Source organism: Betta splendens, chromosome 12 (genome assembly GCF_900634795.4).
Source record: "Betta splendens chromosome 12, fBetSpl5.4, whole genome shotgun sequence".
Taxonomy (NCBI): domain Eukaryota; kingdom Metazoa; phylum Chordata; class Actinopteri; order Anabantiformes; family Osphronemidae; genus Betta; species Betta splendens.
The window spans coordinates 8,398,304-8,420,743 of NC_040892.2; the positions used below are offsets into that span (position 1 = coordinate 8,398,304).

Genomic DNA, 22,440 nt, shown 5'->3' on the forward strand with positions numbered 1-22,440 from the left:
TTAATCACCAATCAAAGATGACACTACAAATCAGTATCAGTATATCTCATACCTGGGGTTTTAGCATAAGTCTGGCATCTTTCTGGCAAAGAGAAGAACCATGCGTCCTGATTATTTCTGTGCTGTTTTCATGTAGTTACAGAGTAATCAGAGTAAACATGCACATCCATCACATCTGTCTTGTCCAGCTGCCAGGTCTAACAAGTGAGGCCTTGAATTCTGACTGTTTGAATGTGATGACGCATCAGCAGGTGTACAACTGGATTTATGGTTCTGTTGTCTGTGCTTGATTCAAACCAATCATTCACTTACTTATCTTCTTCGCCTTAAGCTTTAAAGCATACAGTACAGTATCTCTAAACACATTCAAGTCAGTCACAGGAGTTATTTGTTATTTGTGAATCGTGCAGTTTGAATAAAGTTTCTTGGCAGCTCTCCAGAAATCAGAAATATTAGTATTAGTGAAATGTTATTTGTGTGTGCTTGTGTGTGTGTGTGTGTGTGTGTGTGTGTGTGTGTGTGTGTGTGTGTGCGTGCGTGCGTGCGTGCGTGTGTGTGTGTGTGTGTGTGTGTGTGTGTGTGTGTGTGTGTGTGTGTGTGTGTGTGTGTGTGTGAGTACTGTATCATGTTTGTGATAAAAGCAGCATTGTCTTTACTGAATGATATCAAACATCAACATACAGTAGAGCTACAGTATAAGTGCCTAAAAGGCCTAATATCACGCTTTAATTATAGCGCAATTATTATATTCCTAGGTTGCAGCAGATTGAAGTAAACCTATTTTAGTAACTCTGTGCTCAGTAGTATTACAGTAGTACAAATACTGCAGCGTAGTACTGCGTTAGTTCATGTTTCCCTTTTATTGCCATCACAAACACGCTGGGATGCTGGAGGAACTTTTGTTTGTACAGCAACACAAAGCCGATTACGATCCGGGGGGGGACACCGCCATAGGTGATCCTGCATTTCTATTGGTCCCCGCCGTGGTTGCAGGAAGTGGTTGCAGCCAATCGGAGGGCGCAGCGCTTTATCTCCCCCGGTCCCTGTCAGCAGCGTGCGCTTCTTCTTTGTAAGTTAGTTTTCAGAGTTCCGTGGTGCGCGGCTGGTGTTGGTGTGGAAATGGTTCTGATAACGACGCCACGGTAAATGGGCTCAGCGGTTCTATTACTTATTTTGTTATTCTGTGTGAATGACATTTGTTGCCGCTAACAGGATGGAGCTGCTGGGCGTGCGGTGCGTTAAAGACGCTACTTTCCACCCAGTCTGCCGGTCGCTGATGGCCACGTCGTGTGTGGTAAGAACTGCTGCAGCAATGCCACGTGTTTAATGCTATTATTAACATATTAACATGCGCGACAGTGACGCTGTGCAGAGATGTAGGGCGGATTATGAAGTGTGCCGCTGCGGCCAAACCAAGGCCTGGACTCATCTGGTTGTGACAGACGGCACCGAATTGTAAAAGGATAAAATCTGATTCCAATTTCCTCCAAGCACTGCAATCACCGGAGTCCAGGAGATAATAAAATGGATTTATAACTGAGTTATAGACAGCAGCAACAACATTAAATTAATTATCTCATTCTATAAAGCTGCTGCTTGTTCTTGCTGCACTCACACCACTTCCCACCCTCTCTAGCTGGCGGTGCTGTCCGTGTCCATGTATCCGGGGCTGTCCTCACTGGGGGTCCGGCTTCATTCAGCCTTAACAGGGGCCTATCTACCAGGACACTACTCTGTTCTCCTCATCAACAGCCCCAACGAACAGACAGCTAAGGACATTGGCAGGTACAGTCACGTCTGTAAATCTGAAAACACATGGGAGAGAATTCTAATATTAAAGGTTGGACGTTCTAAGGCAGAAGATTGCCACTGTCTTATTTATGGAGGCTTAAAGTTGGTTTAGTTGGTCTGAGATTTTGTAATCCTGGGGCAAAATAGCCTAAACTACAGCAACTGGCCTGGGCTCTATTGAGTTGATTTTGATTACAGGTTGTTCGTCTGGTGCTGCTCGTAAAATCCTGGAAGACGTTTACTAGTGTGAAACGGAAGGCAAGGTGCTTTGCGTTGATACTGTACAAATACCCTGTGTTCGAAATGAAGCAAGCACAACCAGGAAGTCCACAAGTCCAACCTACCAGTAATTCACACAGACCTTGTAAACACACGTTTCTTTCCTGTTTCTTTAGTGAGACTTACTTATCTGCTGTACGTTTTCAGTGACACTGTCTAGAATAACAAGAGACTCGCCACAGATACTGTATGTAAACCACCTCCTTATCAGACCAGAGTCTTAGCGAAGGTCATGGCCGAGCTGTTAAACTCTTAAACATGAGCCCTGAAGGCAGCAGAAATCAAAGTTATTAGAATTTAGTGCATTAAAGTCTTTTCCTGCAGCCCGGTTGAGGAGCTCCGTGATGAAGGGCCGCCTTTCACGCTGTAATTGATCAACAGCTTGTGACTTGTGAGCGTTTAATCGCTCTCCTTCCACGCCCACCTCCCTCCGTCTCCATCCACACCCTCTACTATTCTGGCTTTTGTTTCTGTCTTTTCAGTGCCATCATGGAGAAGCGGCTGGCAGCCAGCGTTAACATGCTCTTCAAGACCTCCACCATGTAAATCACAACAACACAACGACAGACACCAGCCTAGAGACACTAACGTCTGCCATATTGTGCTCAGGCTTAAATGTAAACATGAACACATGTTGTTTTTGGCCCATATAGTGAGAGTAGAGGGTGAACTGCTGCATGTCAGTGCTTGTATTCCTTTTTTCCATGACTAGAAACGCGGTGGAAGTTCACCTTCAAGGCTGTTGCACATGCATTAGTTTTCCTAATAATGCATAACTAACAAAACAGAAAAAAAAGGAAAAGCTCAGGCTGTGGAGGACGGAGTGTGGCTGTGTACAAAGGGACATGTCCGTAACACCCAGACTTGCTCTCTGCTTCTTCAGGTACTACTGGAAAGGCGAAATCCAGGAGGCGAGTGAAATTCTAATGGTGAGTCAACTGCATAACGCCTTTGACACGTTGAAATAGAAAACGCGAGCGTAATAGGAGATGTCTGCTGTTGCAGCTGCTGAAAATTAAAACCTCCACGGTTCAGCAAGTCACGGAATACGTGAGGTGAGAATCGGCTTCATTATATTTCAATTATTGTAAATCATTGCTAAATGTGCATAATGTCACTGCTAAGGTTTCTAATATGAGCTACAAGCTAATGTACCTGTCAGTTCTTATTTGGCTTGTTGTGAATATTACACAGCGTCTCTCTGCACATCGTAAGCCACAGATGATCTAAACAACGAAGGGCGTCCTTGCTGTAATGTGAACACTAGAGATATGTTTGAGTAGCACATATGAGACCCGGAGTAAAGCCTGGAATTGGAACAGAGGCACAGATTGTCTGAACAGTGTTTGCCTGTGTGGACCCTCTCCAGGTCTATCCATCCCTATGAAAACCCAGAAGTCCTCAGCTTCAGGGTGGAGGATGGCAGTCTGCCGTACATGAAATGGATGGATGAGGCCATTCGAGACAAGTGAGAACCCATCAAAGTCGGAGCCAATCTCATCATGGACTCGAGTCCAACAAACAGACTGAGCCGCGTGGTGCAGCCTGTTGTTTAAAGGCTGCGGATCGAAGGGATCAGAGCGGAGTGGGACGAACACAAGTTCGATATGTGACATTTACGCTACTTTGATGCTGTGACCTTTTCACTTTAAATTCCACAATGCACTGGAAATTTGATTTCAGTTTTTTATAAGCTTTACATACAGCACAAAAACAGAAACAATGCCCAAAGCCTCTAGATTGACACAAACAGTAGACTTGGCACAAACAAAATGGTAAAAATATTTCTGAGATATATAAGAAGATTAATTTCATTTATGTCTAACCAAGATGAACACCGCTGATCCGGGCTGGACATCATCTCCACAGTAGTCGTCATGTCAAATGAATTAATAATTGACCAAAACAAACCAATTTGCTAATCAGCTCTTGCATGAGAGCAGCTTTCACAAACATTAATTATGACCAAGGCACATAAGCTACGTCATCATCATGTGCGTTTGAATATGCTAGTGTTCCTCCAGTCACTTCAGCTGCGCCGTGCTAGCGGTCGTAGCCACGCATGGTTGCCTGATTTGGACAAAACCGCTCACTGAGTCGTCAGCGTGCAAAACAAGCTGCGGCTGCGAGGCCTCCACAAAGGAAGTGCAGACGTGGTTTTAGCGGGGCGTTGTGGCTGCGTGTCTCGCCCCACAGATAGTAATCTTCATTTGGTGGCAGCGTGTGTACGTGAGCTTGTGTCTCTGATTGATGTCCGAATGTTTTTATTCATCTGCTTATGACACCTTTATTGTAAAGGCTACCATGTACATTCTGGTATTTCTGTGAGTCAGGTTCGGCTGATTGGAGATTAATGGCACCATATGGTTGAAAAATTGAACAGTATGCAATTCAAATAAAAATTCACTAGATGGTGGTGTTTTAATACATATGAGAACTCACTGCTTTTACATCATTCGTTATTTCCATAAACAGTGTTCTGAAGAGCAGCCCCACCCCAGATATCGGACTCGATGAAATATTTGACTATGTAGTTTTATGTACAGTAAAACTGAGCCACACGGTTGGAGATCATTTTCAGTGTTTAACTTCATTTGTACTTCTTGTTTTCACCATTGCTGCAGAGATTATAAATGTTACTTGATGTCACCACTGTGCACCGTAGTCAGGTGGACCCTTTGAAAAAGTGCCAGTTTTTACATCCCCTCAAAAGCTTTACAATTAATTCAGCAAACCTTTGGCAGGTTGCCATGTGTCTTTGCATCCATTGCCCTGATCAATAAACTGGGCCATCCCAGTAACCAAGGCTTTTTTTGCCCTTTGTCTGGGGAGTCTAACTTTTAACCCAAGAACCTGCATTGGGATGTGTTGCACATGGTTTATTTTGTTTGGTTCATGTCCTGCAAATTTTTCCTTCAGGTAGAAATGGGTCCAGGCTCTTATGGGTTATGTTCAGCCTCCTGGGAACAATAAACTTGAGATTTTGCTATACTGTATATTGTGGCACAGTTTACTGCAAGGATCTAAAAAGGCTCCGTTGGAATGGTTTGGTGTTTGACAAGAGAACATCTGTGTGTGGTCACCAAAGCGGTGTAGATTAAGACTTGTAGGCTGAGTAAACTGGGGTAAAACCATCTATTTCCAAACGGTTATGATACAAGTCGTGTGGAAGACATATGGTGTGTCTTTGCGTGTTTCATTAGAGGCTCCGTGGGAAGCAAAGTCAGGAACATGGTAATTAAGAATAAGCTCCAAGAGGCAGACGCTGTTAACATGAACCCACTGAGTGATTCAATAAACTGAGGATAATCACATGCACACACACAAATCGGATCTAGACGCTAAGCCTGGGATAAATTATTAATAAATATGTGTGTATGCATATGTGAAGTAAAGGACAGCACAGTAACAAATGCAAAGGCAAAAGTAAAAAAAATAAGTAGAAATTTTATTTACATTAACATTATCGACAATACTTTTATTTGTATTTTATTAGTCATCGCCTCCTGACGCCCTGTATGAAATCAGAACACTGCTTTGATTTGATACATTTTAAACAGCAGCCAAAACTATATGCTGACGATCTGAACCTGCTAATGAACGCAATGAAATGTGTTGCACACACTTGTTGCCCTTCGTCATGAGCCACGGGAGGCTGATTTCCGGTCACCTATGAAAACATGCCGGCATTTTGTCATTTAGGCTCCAAACGCCCTCCGTGCGCGTGAACCTGGAGGGCGGGAAGGAGCGAGTGACCCGCGCTGAAGGTAATTGCTTCCTTCCTCTCCTCCGCGCCCTCTCGTCCTCTTTTTAAAAAACCTCCGTCGAACCCTCCCCTCCTCGCGCGCCTGCCCCCCCCCCCTTCACCCCGTCGACCACCGGTCGTGGCGCACGTGCGCCGCGCGTGGGGGGTTTGCGCGCGCGCTCGCGGGGAACCGACGGGAATTGCGACGAGATTGGAGACACTTGGCGAGGTAACAAATGGGCTCACTTCGGCTCACGCGCCTCTCCCCCCGGGCGCCGTCGCTCGCTCGCGCGCTCGCTCCCCGAGCTGCTGCGCGGGCTCCGTCACCACAACACACTTTGGCACGTTGGCTCGCTCGCTCTCTGTAGCGCTGGAGCCAGCAGTCAAGATGCAGCAGCAAGAACGACTCTCCTCCGACCCGCTGGCAGGTAAACGCAAAGTAAAGTGTATACCTGCCATCTTTTTTTCTTCTTCTCCGGCGTCATTATCCGTCTTGTTTCCCTCTTTGTGCCACTGTTATTTGTCTCGTTTCTGGCGTCTCTCATCCATTCTGTCCCCGTCTTTCCGCCTGTTTGTGCTCGTCTCTTATCTTATCTATGCCCTCGAGTGCGTGTTTTGTAATAAGAGGTGATAACGGCGCTGATTGTTATGGTGGACGAACAGGAGGCGCGTCTTTTCCCCACATATGGCAGCGTTGGGAGACGTGCATTAACTTGGAGGAGCCGCTGCCGCATCAGCTGCCTCACTTGTAACGCACAGCTGTGAAGGTGCATATGGGCTGAATATTCCATTCATCTGACCTACATACTAAAACAAGTCTTGCTCTTTTTAAGCTAGTGATTTAGTTGTGGATTGTCCTAAAAGTACATTGAGATCTGAGGAGAACTTTGGTTTGTTCTTTTTAGGTTGTGTGCGCTGTGTTTGGCCCTTGGAGGTTGATTTTACTGCGAGCCTGTGGTTTTTAATCTATTTGACGTGAAGAGACTAAAGCAGAAATCTGCAGATACTGTCGAAATGACTTGTCCTGCTGAGGATTAATGAGCTCAGTCAGGAGTCATGTTCAAAAGCTGTTTCCTCCCGCTCCTGTAAAAGCGTCCCATTGGGAAATGATGGACAGACTATGAGCATGTCCTGTCAGCCCTTTATTGTGGAATGCTGCTTCCTTCATGAGCTGCTCAGACAGAGGGCCGTCCTCAGTAGTGCAGCCTCAGCGTAAAGATGGAGGAATAGTGCGTTTGCATTGACCCACAGGTGTGGCAGTTGGAGGCGAGAAGGTGGGAAAGCTGTGGACCACCGGTGGAGTGACCCGTTCGGTGCAGCACCAACGGCCTCCTCTGTTTGTGCATTCGCGCCGCGCAGGTTTGCTTTCTGATGACGGCACATTTTCTGACTGCCTGGGCGCCGCTTCCACAGCGGTTTGAATGTGAACACTCTTAATGAAAGCGCCGGGCTGCGCTGAACGGAGCTGGCAGACAATCCTTTCCCTGAAATGCGCTGTGGTTGGAATGAGTGACACACGCGCTCCAGCTGCAGCCTGGAGTTTTGAGTCTTGAGGCACATGAACAGCTGTTCAAGTCAGGATTGTTGACACCACAGTAACCATTAATAGTGAGGAAATGTTAATGGATTCATTAAATTCATACAATTCCTCCATCAAACACAGTATGTTGAAATCCAGAGATTTTGAGTTGTAAATATCTCTGGTTTATATTCTTCCCTTTTAAAACACAAGAGTTGAGCATGTGAAGTATGAGGTGTCTGTTTCTCACACAGGGAGTCGGCAGAGGAAATGACAGACGGGCATAAAAATAAAATCTGCGGATTTGAAAGAGCTCGATTGAGGAGTGAGGTGTGCTGGAATGTGATTCCCCCCCACTAAACTTGATTTTTTTCCCTCTTTCTGCATTAGAAAACAGAACCAGATGAAACACACAGCACAATTGTACAGTAATGCAGTGTGGAACAACGCGGTTTATGCCAGTGGACACGTTTGCATACGTTCATATGTTGTGATGAGGATCACATTGTTTGTAACACAAAACCTCCTCCATTACATTGAGGAGTCGCTCTGCCTACGTCCAGCAGCTCCCACTCGCCGCTGAGGAGAGATGACTCAGTGTCTATTCTTCAGCCCAAGTAGAAGTGATAGTTCACAACCAAGGTTACAACATGGAGATGGAGGTTTTCCTTTACTGACCTGCTGGAATGCTTGTTTTGTATTAGCATTCAGGTGTCGTCTTTTTTGAAATGATGTCCCATTTCTCATCTATTTCAAGGACTCTCTGCGCGAGGCACATTTCTAAGCAGGCTTTGCCTTCACAGCAACGCGGGGACGCGATGTTACTGTACTCGCCGACAGCCCTGTTTTACACGTTCCCGTTTTCACAGTCTGGCAGTTTCTGCGGAGGACTTAACAAAAACGTTGACATGCCGGTTCACATTGTTCTCTCGAGCGCCGTGGAGCCGGATGGAGGTGAGGAGGCCGGGAGGCCGGTGTGGGCGGCGGAGCCGAGGAGCAGGTGGAGCCGACGCCGCGCTGACGGACCATGAACCTGGATGAAGGCTGAGCTCCATGGAGCGCTAGGACAGTCAGTTTGGGATGTGACTCATGTAAAGAGCTTCAGTTTCCCATCTAAACCTCTAAAACATTACTACATCTCTTTTTCTTTTACTTCTTCACTTCTACCTTTTCGAATTCCTGACATTCACAATAATCTAAACTTTCTTTTAGACCTGTGCTTTTTTACATTTCCACATCCAAAACCAGGCCCAGATTATGGAAATGCCACCTTGCAGTGTTTGTGCACTACTTATCTGTGTGCTAGACCTTGTAATGAATCCTGCCTTATCATCCCCCGTAGCCAGAGTTTACTGAAGCCGTGCTGCTCAAACACAGACGCTTACGGTCGGTGGCGATGACACTCGGCTGATGAAAGTCGTCGTGCGACATTCCGCCGCTGACTCTGAAACCCCTCAACGTGTCAGTCGCCCGCGTTTTATTCCCAGTGTTCTGACACTGACTCATCTGAGTACAAGGCGCCGGCTTTGATGTCGTCTCCTCGGCGGACTTGGGCCTGAGACTTTAATTCGCGGCCAGAGCCCACGGAGCAGCTGGAGCTTCTGGTCGCGATCGGCGGCTGCTGTGACTGAAAACCCCTGGCGTTCGTTTGCCCGCGTGGCAGTTCTGCGCGTCCCGGGCCTCCGCGTGTGGTCGGGAAACAAGATGGAGCTTCCAGGCGGCAGCGCGGCGAATCCGGGGGCTTTAAATCCCTCAAAGCTCCATCAGAGCACGCTGCCGCAGCCAGCGGCGTGTTGCAGGCAGGATTTATGGCCTTCTATTTACTGTAAACGCGGCATCTTTTCATAGAGCGGCCCTTCGCTGGGTTGTGATGAGTACAGTACGTATCCCTCTCACGGTTCACAATGCTCTTCATTGCTGCTTTACGTGAACCGAGCGTTACATTCCACAACATCTGCATGAATACAGCTGAATGAATTAGCGTAAACGGGGCCTGGGTCTGAGGTTGCAGTGTTGCAGGAGGAGCGGTCCTGGTCTTAAATACAACACACTCACACAAGCCACTGAATCTGTGCTGTACAGCCAGATTTAGTGGCGCTGAACCCGATACGTGGGAAGTCAAAAATACTAACTCGTACCTTTCCACAGAAGTTGTGTGAAGTGCTTTTCTTGCATGAGGCTCCGACATGGAAGCCCACATGCCTTCTTACTGTACATGCTCTGTGTTTGTGCTTCTGTTTTCGTTCCGGAACAGAACAGCAGGCGTTTCAGACAAAGCGTTTGTGATGCTTCTCCTGCAAACTTCAAGTATTGATCCGAAACCATTAGGGCCTTTTATGCTTATTCTATCGATACCTGACGAAAAAAAGACCCTGTAGCAGTCTGTGAAAAGCTGAGGCACCGGGAAATGAATGCTAATATGGTGGCGTTATCGACCTGCGCCCTGAACGCAGCGCCGGCGGAAGCAGCGCCCGTGTGCGTCGCCCGCCTCGGATCAGAGCACGTAGATGCAGATGCCGTGTAACTGGAAGACTCCTTCTCTGCTAATGAACAAAAGCCCAATCAGGGGGGGATCCATTGTCTCACTTACCTGCTATTGATCGGAGCTTCGGGGAAACGGACTTCGTCGGCCAACGAGTGACAGTAACACAAAAGAGCAAAGAAAATGAATGTGCACAGTAACTGAATCACGCTTTGCCTGAAAAGCTGTTTGACTGACAGCTGCAGGGTAATTCATCTATATTGTGGCTATTTTCTGATGTAATTCAGACTATATTTACTGTGTTACATAACTTTAGCTTTCAATAACTTGGAGTAACAGGAGCGAGAGACATTGTGGGTTTGTTTACAGGCTCCAAATGGGCAGAATCAAAGAACGGTCGGGCAACAAAGCTCCAAAAACCTGCAGATCAATACGCTGAACTACTCCCTTCACAGACCGGCACAAATTGGCTCTGGGCAAAACAAGGTGGAGCGGGAGCCTCCGGTGCTACAGTTAAACCACGTAAGAGGACGAACACAGGAGTGGGCAGTTTAGGAACGGACGCAGCTTCGTTAAGACCACAAAGGTTCAGAGTGCGCATTGAACGGCCTTCAAGCCGTGCGCTGAACAGCTGTGCAGCTGTTCTGATGCCGCGATCGAACCTCCTCCTGGTCAGACGTGCAGAATCAGCTGGAGCTGCAAAATGACTCGAAGAACTAACAAATGTTGCAGTAATTATTGATCCACCGAAAACTTGACGCTGTTTTATGATTGTGTATAGATCATATGTATGATTATGTGATGATTTGTTGTCTGTTGTGATAGATAGTGAAAGACTTGGAGCTTAAGACATTTTCCAGCCTATTTTGACTTCTGGAGAGATGAGCGTTCAGTCACAAGGCTTTTTTCACACCTCACATCTCTTTCCCCTTAATTTCGTAGCTTGTGCATAATTTAATAAACGCTGGGCTAAATGGAAAAGCGTGTGCTCGACCTGATCCTGTCCACGGCGTGACTGTAAGCTGATCAGAGGTGTGTGTGTGGGGGGGGGGGTTACCTGGTGTGTGACGACGCTGGATAATCAAAGCCAGACAGAGTCTAAATGTACAATATGGTAAGTGAGATAATGAAGAAAATACATGACAGAGAATGTGCATGAATGTCGGTGTATGAATAATCTATGCTCAGTGGATTTAACATTACATTATTCATCAATGATTTCTGAAGGAATTCTGAGTTTCACATATCTTTTTCCCCCCACTTTTCAAAGCTTCCGACAGCACAAAAACTCTTGGGCGAACTGTATAAAATAAACCCGACTCTGTCTCTGAAATCAATTTTCTGAATGTTTTAGCGTGTTCCCAGTTGCTGCTAATTAACTATGGACGCGCTCACAGCGTGTCACTGCAGCGCCGTGTAAGAGCAGCAGTGCACGCCGTGCCCCACATACTGTACCTCTGCAGACGCAGAGGTTTTCCATCCCGGTGTGAAATGAGCGTTTGCAATGAACGTATCCACTGCTTCAGTAACTGTAAACAATGTTTTATGTTTGTGATTCATGCCGCTTGGTGGAGATGCAGGCGATTCCTATTTACGCCCGTCTCATTCGTTTCATATTTATCTCCACCTGAGAAGCTGGAGACTTTGCAGAGGTCGTTTCGCTGCCCTGACGCGTCCAATCGACAACGAGGCTTTTGCATGTGCAGCTTTCCAAACCTGATCCTCCTCTCGTCCTCCTCTAGACGCGCCGTGTCCGTCGAGGCGCTGGATGACGCGCGGCCACTCCTATGAGGAGCGGAGCGCTTGGAACCCCAAGTACTGTGTGCTCGCTGACTGCCAGATGCTGCTGCTGAACGAGGAGGAGGTGGTGAGTGTCTGACGTCCCTCCGTCTCCATCGCCTTTGAGGTTGTTTCAATCAATCAATCTATCAACAATCCCGCACCTCAGTGACATTTATACCCAATGTAATAAAGTTATTCAATTCTTTTTGTAATTCTGTAATCAACAATATTTACTGTTAAAGCTAGTTATAAAATAGTTTATGTCCCCATGACTGTTGACCAGAAAGTGAGATAGAGTCCGATCCACAGAGTTTAGATTGGGGTCATTTATCTTTACTCTTTTGTTCCAACCCTTTTGATTTCATCCCTTTTTTAAATTCTGTTTGTCTGCCTGTAATCTGTCTAACGCCGTGGGTACCGATCGTATGCACATATCATCTGAATGCATCCTGTGGTTCAAAGGCTCACTGATTGGATGCTTTATAAAGCAATTCCTTGTTGTAAAAAACCCTTTGCGTCTGTGAGAGCTGTCCTCAAACCCAGCGCCCAGGAGACGCGTACAGTAAAGAGGAAACATTACAGCGAGCACCCGTGAGCCACTGAGTGATGGACACGAGACAGACAGGGGAGCTGCTGGAGTTGAGAGGTGTGAGGGTGTCCGATAAGCCATTATCACCGCTCTTGGAGGACATCAGGCCTTTTGCCTTGTTCCTCCACTCCACAATGCTTCTTCCTTTTGTCTGTTATCTTGTGGTGTGCAAACATGGGACGACACAGGCCGACGCGGATTGATGTGCTGCTAATGCCTGTTCTGTTTTATCTAATGACTCCTCCTTTATCTGAGCTAATACAGCTATTATGTGCTGTTGGCTCAACAAAGCATTAAACATGTTGCCTACAATAACCACAATACCCCAGATAAGGGTCCTGTGGGACTGTTGCAGCATATGTGCTTTTCATACATTCATTACAAGCACCATTTTTCTTCGCGTCAGCTTTCGTCCTCCTTCGTACACTATCCACTCCAAATGCCGACTTCGCATCTGCGCCTTTTGTAGAATGTTTGCAGCCTGTTATTTGTCCTGAATTGCTTTCTTTTTCTTCTTCTCAGCCGATCTGTTCCTTGTTTTTGCAGGAGCGGCGCCCTGCGTCATGCAAAGTCCATCTTCTGCGACGCACCATCAGCGTTCCGGTAGAAACGCAGTTCCCAGAATTCCACAGCCAGCTGTCCACACAGAGCGGTGAGTAGCCCGAGGACACAGCTCTGCAGTAATCAGGATTCATCACTTCCAAACGTGTTTGCATGGAAGCACTAGTACAGTACATGGGCATATTGGGCATATACAACTATAAATTAATACTAACGGGAAAAAGATTCATGCTTTTATTGTTGATTGGTTCCAACTTGGTCCTTTTTCTTTGTATGAAGGTGAAGTATCATGATCATTGATTAGTGTAGGAAAAAGAAATTCACATGTGTCTTTGCATCTCTGCATCTTTATGCAAAGTTCAGTGAAACAGATGCATTACTTCCTCATTCTCTCACACACGAGCTCAAACATTCACACGTTTGCTCCTGGAACACTCTATTTACTAACCACTAGATGGAGCACTTGCTGCGCCGCTGCGTTCTTCAGTAGCTTTTCAGAGAAAGTCTGTAATAAATTGCTGCTGAATTTATTTGTGTGTATAAATAACACAGGGCGGTAAAAATGTGAGGAGGGTGAAAATGACTTGCCCGTGGTTTGACATTAAAGATTGTGTATCCCAGAGTTACTGCTGCTGTGGTGTTGGCTGGCATGTAGCGTGTTCTACCATTAAAACAGCACCGACCACGGTTGTTCAGTACGTTTGATGATGATTTTCACATGTCTCTTTACCAACCATCGACCAGTAGAGGGAGCTGTTTAACATACAGTAAAAACTATAGGTGGGCTGTATTTTGAAAAGCTGTGTCTATACCTTTCTTTGCATTGTTACCTTAAAGCATCATGATTAACGTCAGGCAGTAAATGCCTTTATTTTCTTTCCTTCTCACTCGGCCTCTGTTTCAGGATCTTCATCACTGTGTAATTGATGGTTTGACGATGGCTCAATATTGAAACAAGCTGGGGTGCAATAACAGTGTCTCTGAATCACAAATAACAACATCCAGAAGGACAAAAACATGTGTTCCATGCGGCTGTGTATTTTCACTGACGCAAGTGATGACATGGTAATGATACAACAAACAGAGACACATCATTATACGGAGTTTGTAGTTTTCCTCTAGGCTGCTTTTTGTTTATCTCAGGAGAAACACAGGTCTGCAGCTCCTCACTGATTACAGGGAGTATTCCTTCCTCAGATTTTTATACTCAAGAAATACATGTTCATGTTACGTCACATATATTTATATATATAACATCTAGTGGATGATACGATATTGAGAAAGTTAAATCCTACATATGTGGACACAGTAATACATGTATATTCACTGGTTGTCAGCCACACACAAACACTCACGTGGTGTTTTGCTAAATTATGCATTGGCCTCACCTGCTCTTATCCTTGTGTGACACAGATGCCAAATAAGCAGTGATGAATAAAAGCTACAAGTAGATGAATAGGAATCCATGACAAATCAGAGTGCTCTCATCTCGACGCATCCGCCGCCTGAATAGCGCGTCGCTGCCTCCTCCTCTGCTCCTCTTTTGAACCCATCTGGGTTTTGGCACCAACGCGCTGACAGCGAGGGCTGCTACGCTCCCACCACAACAACTAAGCTTAATTTTACTGGATGCAGCTCTGGAAAAGTTGTCAACTTCTGTTTTTATTTTTGGAGACGCTGGGGGAATATGCTGCCCTATATTTGAGTTCTTGCGCTGTAAATATTTTCACTGAAGCTCTAGTGCTTGAGTTGGGATGAAAGAAAACACCAAAACCTGTTAAATGATTTTATGACATGTTACACAACTATTGCCTCAACACGTTTTAAGTGAAATGTTTAATTGAACAAAGTCTCTGCATAGTTTATATCCCATACTTTATATTTATTCTGCCAAAACACCACTAAATAACCTTTGCTCATGTCAGTGTCTTGTCTTAATAGGCATGAACTCAAGTGTTAGAGGCTGTAGCATCTGAGAGCTCTGAGAACAGAGGTGCTGCTTTTTGTTGTCGGTCTCGGTGGATTCCAAGGAGGTCAGAGTTGTTTTAGTGCTGTCTAAAAGTCATTCCACAGCCTCCGTGTCCTCACCGCAAAGCATCTGTTTCCATCTTTGTCCTTATTAGGGAGGTTGGACTCACTAAAAGCCCCCCCCCCCCATACGAACCCAGAGCCACCCCATTGCTAGAATTCTAGCAGCACCCCTGCAAACACTGCAAACCTACAGAGGAAAAGGAAAGGATTTGAGTCCATTGGCTTTGAAAAATCCTGGCTGCGGAACTTTACTGTTGAAGTTACAAAACTATTCTGGCCTTTTTAATGTTTTCCAAACTGTTACTGTTTATGATGAGGGGGGGGAAATATGCTGAGCGTGTAAAAATGATCAAAGTGGAAACATTAAGCACTGCCACAACTCCCTCCACCCATATCCCTCTCCACCAACGCCACACTGTGGATACGTCTCTCCTCCCTCCCTCCCTCCCTCCCTCCCTCCCTCCCTCTCCCTGTGTTCCATTATACTCCCTCGCTCTCCAGAGAGGGCTTCAGTCAGACAGATGTAACACAGCAGCAGAGGGCTGAGCTGAGCTGGCAGGCTGCAGGGGCCCAACCAGCGCTGGCAGCTCCGACCGCGAGAGACCAGTGGCTGCCGTTCACTCATTGAGCTGACTTTGCCTTGGGATATGGGAGCGTCGATGCGGCCGCTCATCACGCTGTGACTTTAACATGGACCCTGGCGCCAGGAAGCATCCAGAGGCGCAGCATGGTGAGCGAGATGATGAGAAGCGCTGGGTGACCCGCGCTGAAGAGGGCGTTTAATGGTTTCTTTGCCGGCTTTGACTCTTCAGCTGTTGACTAGGGCCTCTGTGGTCAGATGAATAGGACTTCAGTCTGTCCTGTTGGATTAGGGGGTTACATGGCAACGTGATGAAATCAGCAGTCTGTTGAATACTTTTTTACTCTGATGACCTCTTTGTTACAACTTTAACACTGTTTTTAAGTTGAAGCTTGAAGTTTGAAGAGATGCTTTTCTTATTTGAATGTCTCTTTGAGTCTTTCTGGCTCTTTTGGTATTTCGCTGTGTGGAGCAGGAACTTTCTCTAACAAGTGTTGTAGTTATAGTAGGGCCGCGTGAATGTGACTCTCTATGTCTGTACGCTGTGTAGTGGTTGCAGCGCGTGGGTGTTTGTGTTTGGCAGCCGGGAAGAGCTCGGAAGAATGAAATTTGGAGCTAAAGGGAAACAGAAGACGAGCGAGGGAGTTATGTATACGAATAAATCCAGGGGGGATCTAGACTTGCTCTCTGAGCCAGTGAGAGCACTCACTCTGTTCTCCTTCATTTTCCACTGTCTGTTTCTTTTTTTTTTCTTCGATGCTCTGAATGCTGCAGCCTAAACTAGATAGTTAAAAGGCAGAAAGGAATGATGTGTTATTAACTGGGCCAGAAAAGACAATGTTTTGTCTTCATGGCCGATGGGAAAGACTCCGTCGTGCTGCTGATGAAGAATGCGGTTAACAGAATGAGTCAACAGAGATATTTCCAACAGACTGTAGTTTCTTTTTGCCAGTCTCTAAACCACATTGTCTTATGCGACGGGCTGCAGAAAACATAAAACCTTTCTCGCTGGAGCTTTCAGTCTAACCTAAATACATGAGAACATGTTTCCTCACTTTCACAAAAGTAAACGCCGTAACGGTCCCTGCCTCCTCCTCATCAGTCAGCATCCGCCCCTGAAATGTGCTGCCTCAAAAGATTCCCTCTAAGATCACGTATAAATAGAAAAGTGAGAATAATCCCATCTGGTCCGATTACATCGTCACCTCAGGCTTGCAGGAACCTCGGGAAGCGTTCTCGAGTCACGAGGCCTGCAGGCATCAACTTTCACCATTACTCAGACAACCTCAGGCACACGCATGGAGAGAGACGTCATCTGTCTAAAGGAGAGGTTCGATGGCCACTTTATTAGGTACATACTGCTCAGATACTACTACTACTAAAGTCATCTGCTGTTGGATATGTGGGATATTCTGCATGGCGTTCCTGAAGGCAACCTAATTTCAAAGCGGTGCCGTTTTTCTGAGGGATAAGTGGGACTTGGGATCGCAGGGTTTGTCGTTACCAGCGGTCGTGTGTCTAATCTGGGCCATAAAAAGAGCATAACCACCAGCACATAAAGATGAGAGGACGTTTGGGGGGGGGCAAAAAGAGAAAAGTCCTTATCCATGGCCTTCATTGACATGTAAATAGGGCTGCGTGTTTTGTCCTAGTTTAGAAAAGGTTGAATCCCTGCTCGTGTCCTGGAGGCGAAAACACTGGAGGTTTTTTGGGTTTTTTTTGCATGAGGGTTTGTTTGTTACAGGCAGAACTTTATGAGCTGGTTGAGATTCCTTCTCTTCTCACTATAAAGCATGGTGGTAAAGACCAAGCGGCTTTCACTTATTTTCTATTTTGAAGTGAATTGGTGTTTCTGAGTACACAAGCAAAGCTGCCAGATTTCATCCAGATGAAACTGTGGTCTTGTGGGTGAAAGTGCTGCAGGGCTTTGTCTTAAAGAATGTTCAGCTCTTAATAGAAGATTTATTCTCGCTTGTGGTGTCATGTGCTAAAACCTGGCAAGAACTTCGGAGCTGGATGGTACGTGGTATGCAAATGTAGGAGCCCGGCCGCCCGCTCGCGTGTCCTCTTTCCAGTTATGAGACAGGAAACACAGCTTTGCATCAGCCTCATTGTCAAGTTAATTTTCATGTACCAAGCTTGTTTTCACACTGCGCTGGTCCTGGCAGAGGAGCGCTGTTTGACGGGTTTAGGTGCCGATAAAACATGATGCTCAGTCTGTCCTGGTTCCAGCTGTTGGCAGGTTTGTGTGCGTAGGCATGTGCGTCTCCCTATTTGCATATTTTGGAAAGCAAATCGACTTTAAATTTCGAATTGAGGTCATTCTAGTGTGTGTTACTTATTTAAAACCAATTTGCATTTCCGGGGCCATTAGTTGTGTGAGGGGAAAAGACGAACAGAGATGCAGAGTTGGATTGAAGTTGATCGTTAGCGGGGAAAGGTCAATTTGGGTAAGGTCAATTTTGTGTAAAATGTAAAATGTGGTGCTAATATAAATTTTCTTTCAGTTTCCTTTTGCCTTGAAACAACCTACTCTGTGCTTCTGTGTGGGTGTGCGCAGGGGGCGTAACTATACATGAGTTTGAAGTCATTGTGTTAGTGATTTACGGTTATGTGATTTGTGCTCTAAAGGGGTCGTCGAGAGGGCAACGCACCACAATGACGACTCTGTCTCCAGAGTAACAATCTGGAGGGTTGGACGATCTGTAGTTTACAAGGTGCGTGACCACAGTAAAGCACCAGGCAAATAAATAAAATGTGAATTCACTTCCATCCTGAATGTCAGCAACATCAATTTAGGTAATTGCTGCGAGTCTGAGCATCGGCCCAGCCACATCTTCCTCTTGTGTGATTGTAGTCCTGGAAAGTTTGAGTTTTCAGAAATACACTAGTGCCTGTTTTTTTTTTTCTAATTGTGCTCAGTGCACTGTGGAACTGCATCGCCGCACACCTGTAGGTGACAGTAAGCAAACACACGGACACATGAAAAGTTCATTAAACGCTCTAAACTACTGGAGGATATAAATAACACTAAGAGCGGAGCTAAGCAATACCCTCGGGGAGCTGAGTCGCGGCCAGCAGCAACAGTGGCACGACTCCATTTGGCCCCATTTGTCAGAAAGCCTCCCTGACGGGAGACTGTCAATCAGCAGTCAGTGCCGAGGACGGGAGGAGGGCCAGTAAAAAGAGAGAGGCAGCAGGGGTGGGAACGGAGCTGAGCAGAGGTGCCTGTGAGATGTGTTGGCCTGTGCCCATCACATGTTTTTGTCGTCTGTTGTAGGTTTTTACACTTCCACAGTGTGTGTGTGTGTGGGGGGGGGCTGTGACAACCTCAGGACTAGTTCCCTGTTCTGTCTCACCATCACAATTAAATTACTCCTCACCGTCCTCAAACCTCGTTTCCTCCATCACGTGGCCGCGTACCGACCCTAATGGCAGCCCGCATGCTTGTACTTAATGAATGCGCAGCGATACTGTAGCCGTCTGCCTTCATCTTCCTGTGCTCCCGCTACAAAGCCCTCGCTGCCACCGCGGGCGTGACAGCCGTCTGACCCGTCAAAGCAGCAGACGCCGGCGTCCCTCGCCGCCGCCAAGCTCTTCCTACAGCTGAAGGTTCTTTTTTCTCAGCAAATGGAAATGAGCCCAATCACATTCCAGATGAGCTCGCTGGATTGAATGGAGCTCTACTGTTATTTCGCTTTCACCTTTTGATTCCACGCCCAGGGGTGCGTATACAATGCCTTGGTTGCTTCCTAAAGCAGACTTTTGGGATCCTGTGGACAAAGGTCAGCTGTTTCTGGACTTAGAGTCACTTGAAAAAGGCCAGTCTCGTTCACTTGTGCGGACCTGTTGCCCATTAGATGTTAGCGTTTCACGTGTCGTACACACACACAAACGGGCTGAGGAGAGTAAACAGAGTGACAGGTGTGAGGGATTAGTGGCACGGAAAGGGAGACGGACAGGGATGAGGATAAAAGCGGAGGCGTGGCCCAGTTGTCTGTGGACAACCGTGGACTTCACTGCAGCACTTTTTGTCCCTGTGTAACTCAATAGCTCACATACCAATGCTGTCACTTCAGCCTCTGGGCTTCCGTCTGCCTCATTGTTGCTCCTTCTCCCTTTTCTTACTGCTTTTCATGTTTTTCTCCACATCGGCCCGACTTCCAGCTCTTTTCCGCTAGAATAGCACGCGCTAAATCCCGCAGAACAAAGGTGAAGATTCCTTTTCGACAAAGCTGGAGAAACTCAAAGTTTGTTCCTGCCTCTTCAGCTTCCACCATTCATTGTAATCATTCAAACAGGACACAGACCTTTTCACACACAGCAGTTAAAAGTGTAGAGTGACATGCTTTTCAACAACAACACAAAAAAAACATTCAAACAGCCGGACTAATTGTTTGCAAATAATTAGTCAGTCAAACAAAAGCAGGCCATAATCACATACCAGCATCTGTTGTGTAACTCCCGTCACCAGATTTTTGTACATGACGGAAACAAACTCACAACAAATGTTTAACCACAGAGTTGTATCGTTAAAGCATGAGAGCGGCTGATTGTTGTTTTTGTCCCATGTTCATAAGTGTCACACCTTCCGAGTCCTGATCTCCTATAACAGTGTTACTAATTACAATAATTAAACTAATTCCACAGGAGGATTAAACTAAAGGAAGATCCTTCCACTTGTAGCATCAGTCCAGTCCCAGTAGATGAGTGAAAACTTTCTCACCCTCAGTAACACTAGAGGGAGAGATGACACTAGTGAGGCCAAATGTCCAGTGAAGGACAGCAGCAGAAACATGAGAGGTCTATTCTGTGGCAGGAAGGAGGAAGGAGGAGGGGGGAGGAAACATCCCAGCACATCCACTGGCAACTGCAACCATTAGCTGCTGGTGACTCTGATCTTTCTGTTGCAGAAGCTGAATTTGCAATAGGTAAAAACCAATGACGTCCTGTATTTATCCTTGGAGTAAATTACTGTAATAAGTATTGACAACTGCGTACGTAGCCGACTGTAAGTGCGCTGCACACTGGGCTAATGCTTTAAAGCTGGAGTGTGGTAGTGGGGCCCAGCTCGGCCCCGTGGTTTTTTGGTCAGCCACAACAAGGCTTCTGATTGGCCGCTCGCGAGGCTGGAATTCAGCTCTTTGACTTGCAAACCCCGCCTCCTCCTGCTCGTATTCCCACCTCCGGCTGCTGAGGCACGGGCAGCGATCCCCGCGCCCGGGCGTCTACACTCTCCCATGCCTGCGGAGCGAGAAGTGAAAGGTTTATAAAGACAGAGGAAGAGACAAAGAGGACTCCTTCCCCGTGTGTGTGTGTGTGTGAGGAGGGGGAGGACCTGAAAACTGCTCCGAGTCAATACCCCTGCAGGAGTCCATACTCACTCACCCTCACCCTCACTGCATGCATACTTTCCCAGTCCACTGTAGCCGCTGCAGCCTGAATGAGGCAGGACAGAGCGGAGGCCGTCTCTCTGGAGCTACTTGTTGCTCTCGCTGGTCCGCGCGGCTCGAGGATGACGTTCCTGTCGCTCGCCCTGCAGCGGTGGGACTTGGTCTGAGGTGAGTGCCAGCGTTCGGATCTCTTTCTCTCTCGCTCCCTCGGCTAGCACTAATATAGGAGCTTCCTCGTGGGATTGCTCTCCCGCAGGAATGGCGAGGGGGATTAAAGCGGAGGAGGAGGTGGTGTGAATGAAGGCTTTTCAGGCATTATCTCACCAGTGTGTTTTTAGAGGAGGCAAAGTAGTGGTCTGACCCTGTTGGAGAGAGAGAGAAGGGCAGTGGTGCAGCATAATGGTGATTTTCATTCATACCTCGTTTGCTGTGTGTACTTAAAGCGTCCTGTGCCTCACGGTCGTGTTTAGCAGTGTGTCGACACCGTGCATCAGCTCCTGGATGATTACAGTCCCTCTGACTCCTCGGCCGCAGATAGTAGCTCTCCTAAGCGTCCAGCTCCATCATCATTCCTCCACCAACACGTGTTTACTATACATGCTGCACTCTCCACACAAACAAGTCAATGAGTTTAAAAAGTAGTAGATATAAAAAAACTGTCTGGACTTTTTTTATTTTTAAAAATGTCCCTTAATGTTAAGTTTCTTTTTTTTGTTTAAATTTTCAGGTTCCATGAAACTGTTTTTCTTTTTCCTGTAGTAGTGCAGTGCTGTGTGTCCAGGCGCAGGGCAGGCATTGTTGTGTGTCCTATTATTAGAGCGAGCTGGGCCGGCCAGCAGCTGTGAGGAAGGAAGTAGGTTCAGAACAGCCGGAGAAGAGGGATTACTGGCAACGCTGAGCGGGAATTATGGACCTGCTGCTGGAACAGTTAGACTGAGGTGGGGTGGTTAGCTGTGAAGGCTGCATTAGTGACAGACCTCTATTAAGTTAAACTTCTTAACTCCAAGATGGTGAAAAGCATCACGCTGGAACATTTATAAGATAAAAGTGGTCAATATTTATTATTATTATTATATATATATATTGAGCAGTGGAAGCGGACTCTGTGTTCTCAGGCAGTGAAAGTGGAAGGCGTTCTGTACAGACAGTGATTAGCTGGTGACTGACTGCTATGATAACCTGCTCTGAGTACAGAGATACAGGCTTCCCAGTAACTGTCTCTGCTTTATATTATCTCCTAATGCGGGAGTGTTTGTATTCATCGAAATGAACAATGCACTCACTGACTGCACCAGCCACCTGAGCTGCAGACAAGACTTGAGGCTTGATTGTACTCGTTTGCATATTTCCTGGCTGATTGTGAAATGGATGTTCTGTAATGTGAACACGTGGTGGTTCTCTGGATTTGTGATGTCACAGCTGCTTAACACCGTACTCTGCAGGGCCTGTTCGCGTTCTCTCCACCCCCTTTCCAGCTCTCCTTGCCCCCTCCCGCCATGGCTCTGTGAAGAAGGAGCTCTGTAATTAGTGGCTCATAAATCACACACAGCAGAGGGGATTTTGATGTGTAGTGTGTTTGAAGGCGGCCTGGCTCCCCGGCTGTCGCACCGTACATTTACTGCACCGACACGTGTACCGCAGGTTGTGCTGTGTGTTCGGCCTGTTTAATGTTCGTGCCCCCTTTCTTT

General features: G+C 46.6%; 2 protein-coding genes across 8 annotated transcripts in view; both read left to right on the forward strand.

Moving 5' to 3' along the window:
• Positions 1-661: 661 nt before the first annotated feature.
• Positions 662-5,066, forward strand: zgc:63972 (protein CutA homolog). The gene is made up of 7 exons (XM_029169819.3): positions 662-1,142; positions 1,213-1,294; positions 1,637-1,785; positions 2,553-2,612; positions 2,954-2,999; positions 3,076-3,125; positions 3,440-5,066. The coding sequence occupies exons 1-7, from the start codon at positions 1,120-1,122 to the stop codon at positions 3,540-3,542; spliced, it is 513 nt and encodes a 170-aa protein (XP_029025652.1). The 5' UTR covers positions 662-1,119; the 3' UTR covers positions 3,543-5,066.
• A 941-nt stretch (positions 5,067-6,007) lies between these two features.
• The window catches only part of dab2ipb (DAB2 interacting protein b), a 77,118-nt gene continuing 60,685 nt past the window's right edge, over positions 6,008-22,440 (forward strand). For 3 of the 7 annotated variants that reach the window (XM_029168842.3, XM_029168845.3, XM_029168843.3), the window contains exons 1-3: positions 6,008-6,243; positions 11,559-11,683; positions 12,734-12,839. In XM_029168842.3, the coding sequence (XP_029024675.2) occupies positions 6,204-6,243; positions 11,559-11,683; positions 12,734-12,839 (271 nt within the window). In that variant the 5' untranslated portion in view covers positions 6,008-6,203. Of the gene's footprint in view, positions 6,244-11,558; positions 11,684-12,733; positions 12,840-15,300; positions 15,510-20,569; positions 20,921-22,440 lie in introns of those variants that run through there. The other 4 variants (XM_029168848.3, XM_055513566.1, XM_029168849.3 and 1 more) reach the window with 2 other exon arrangements.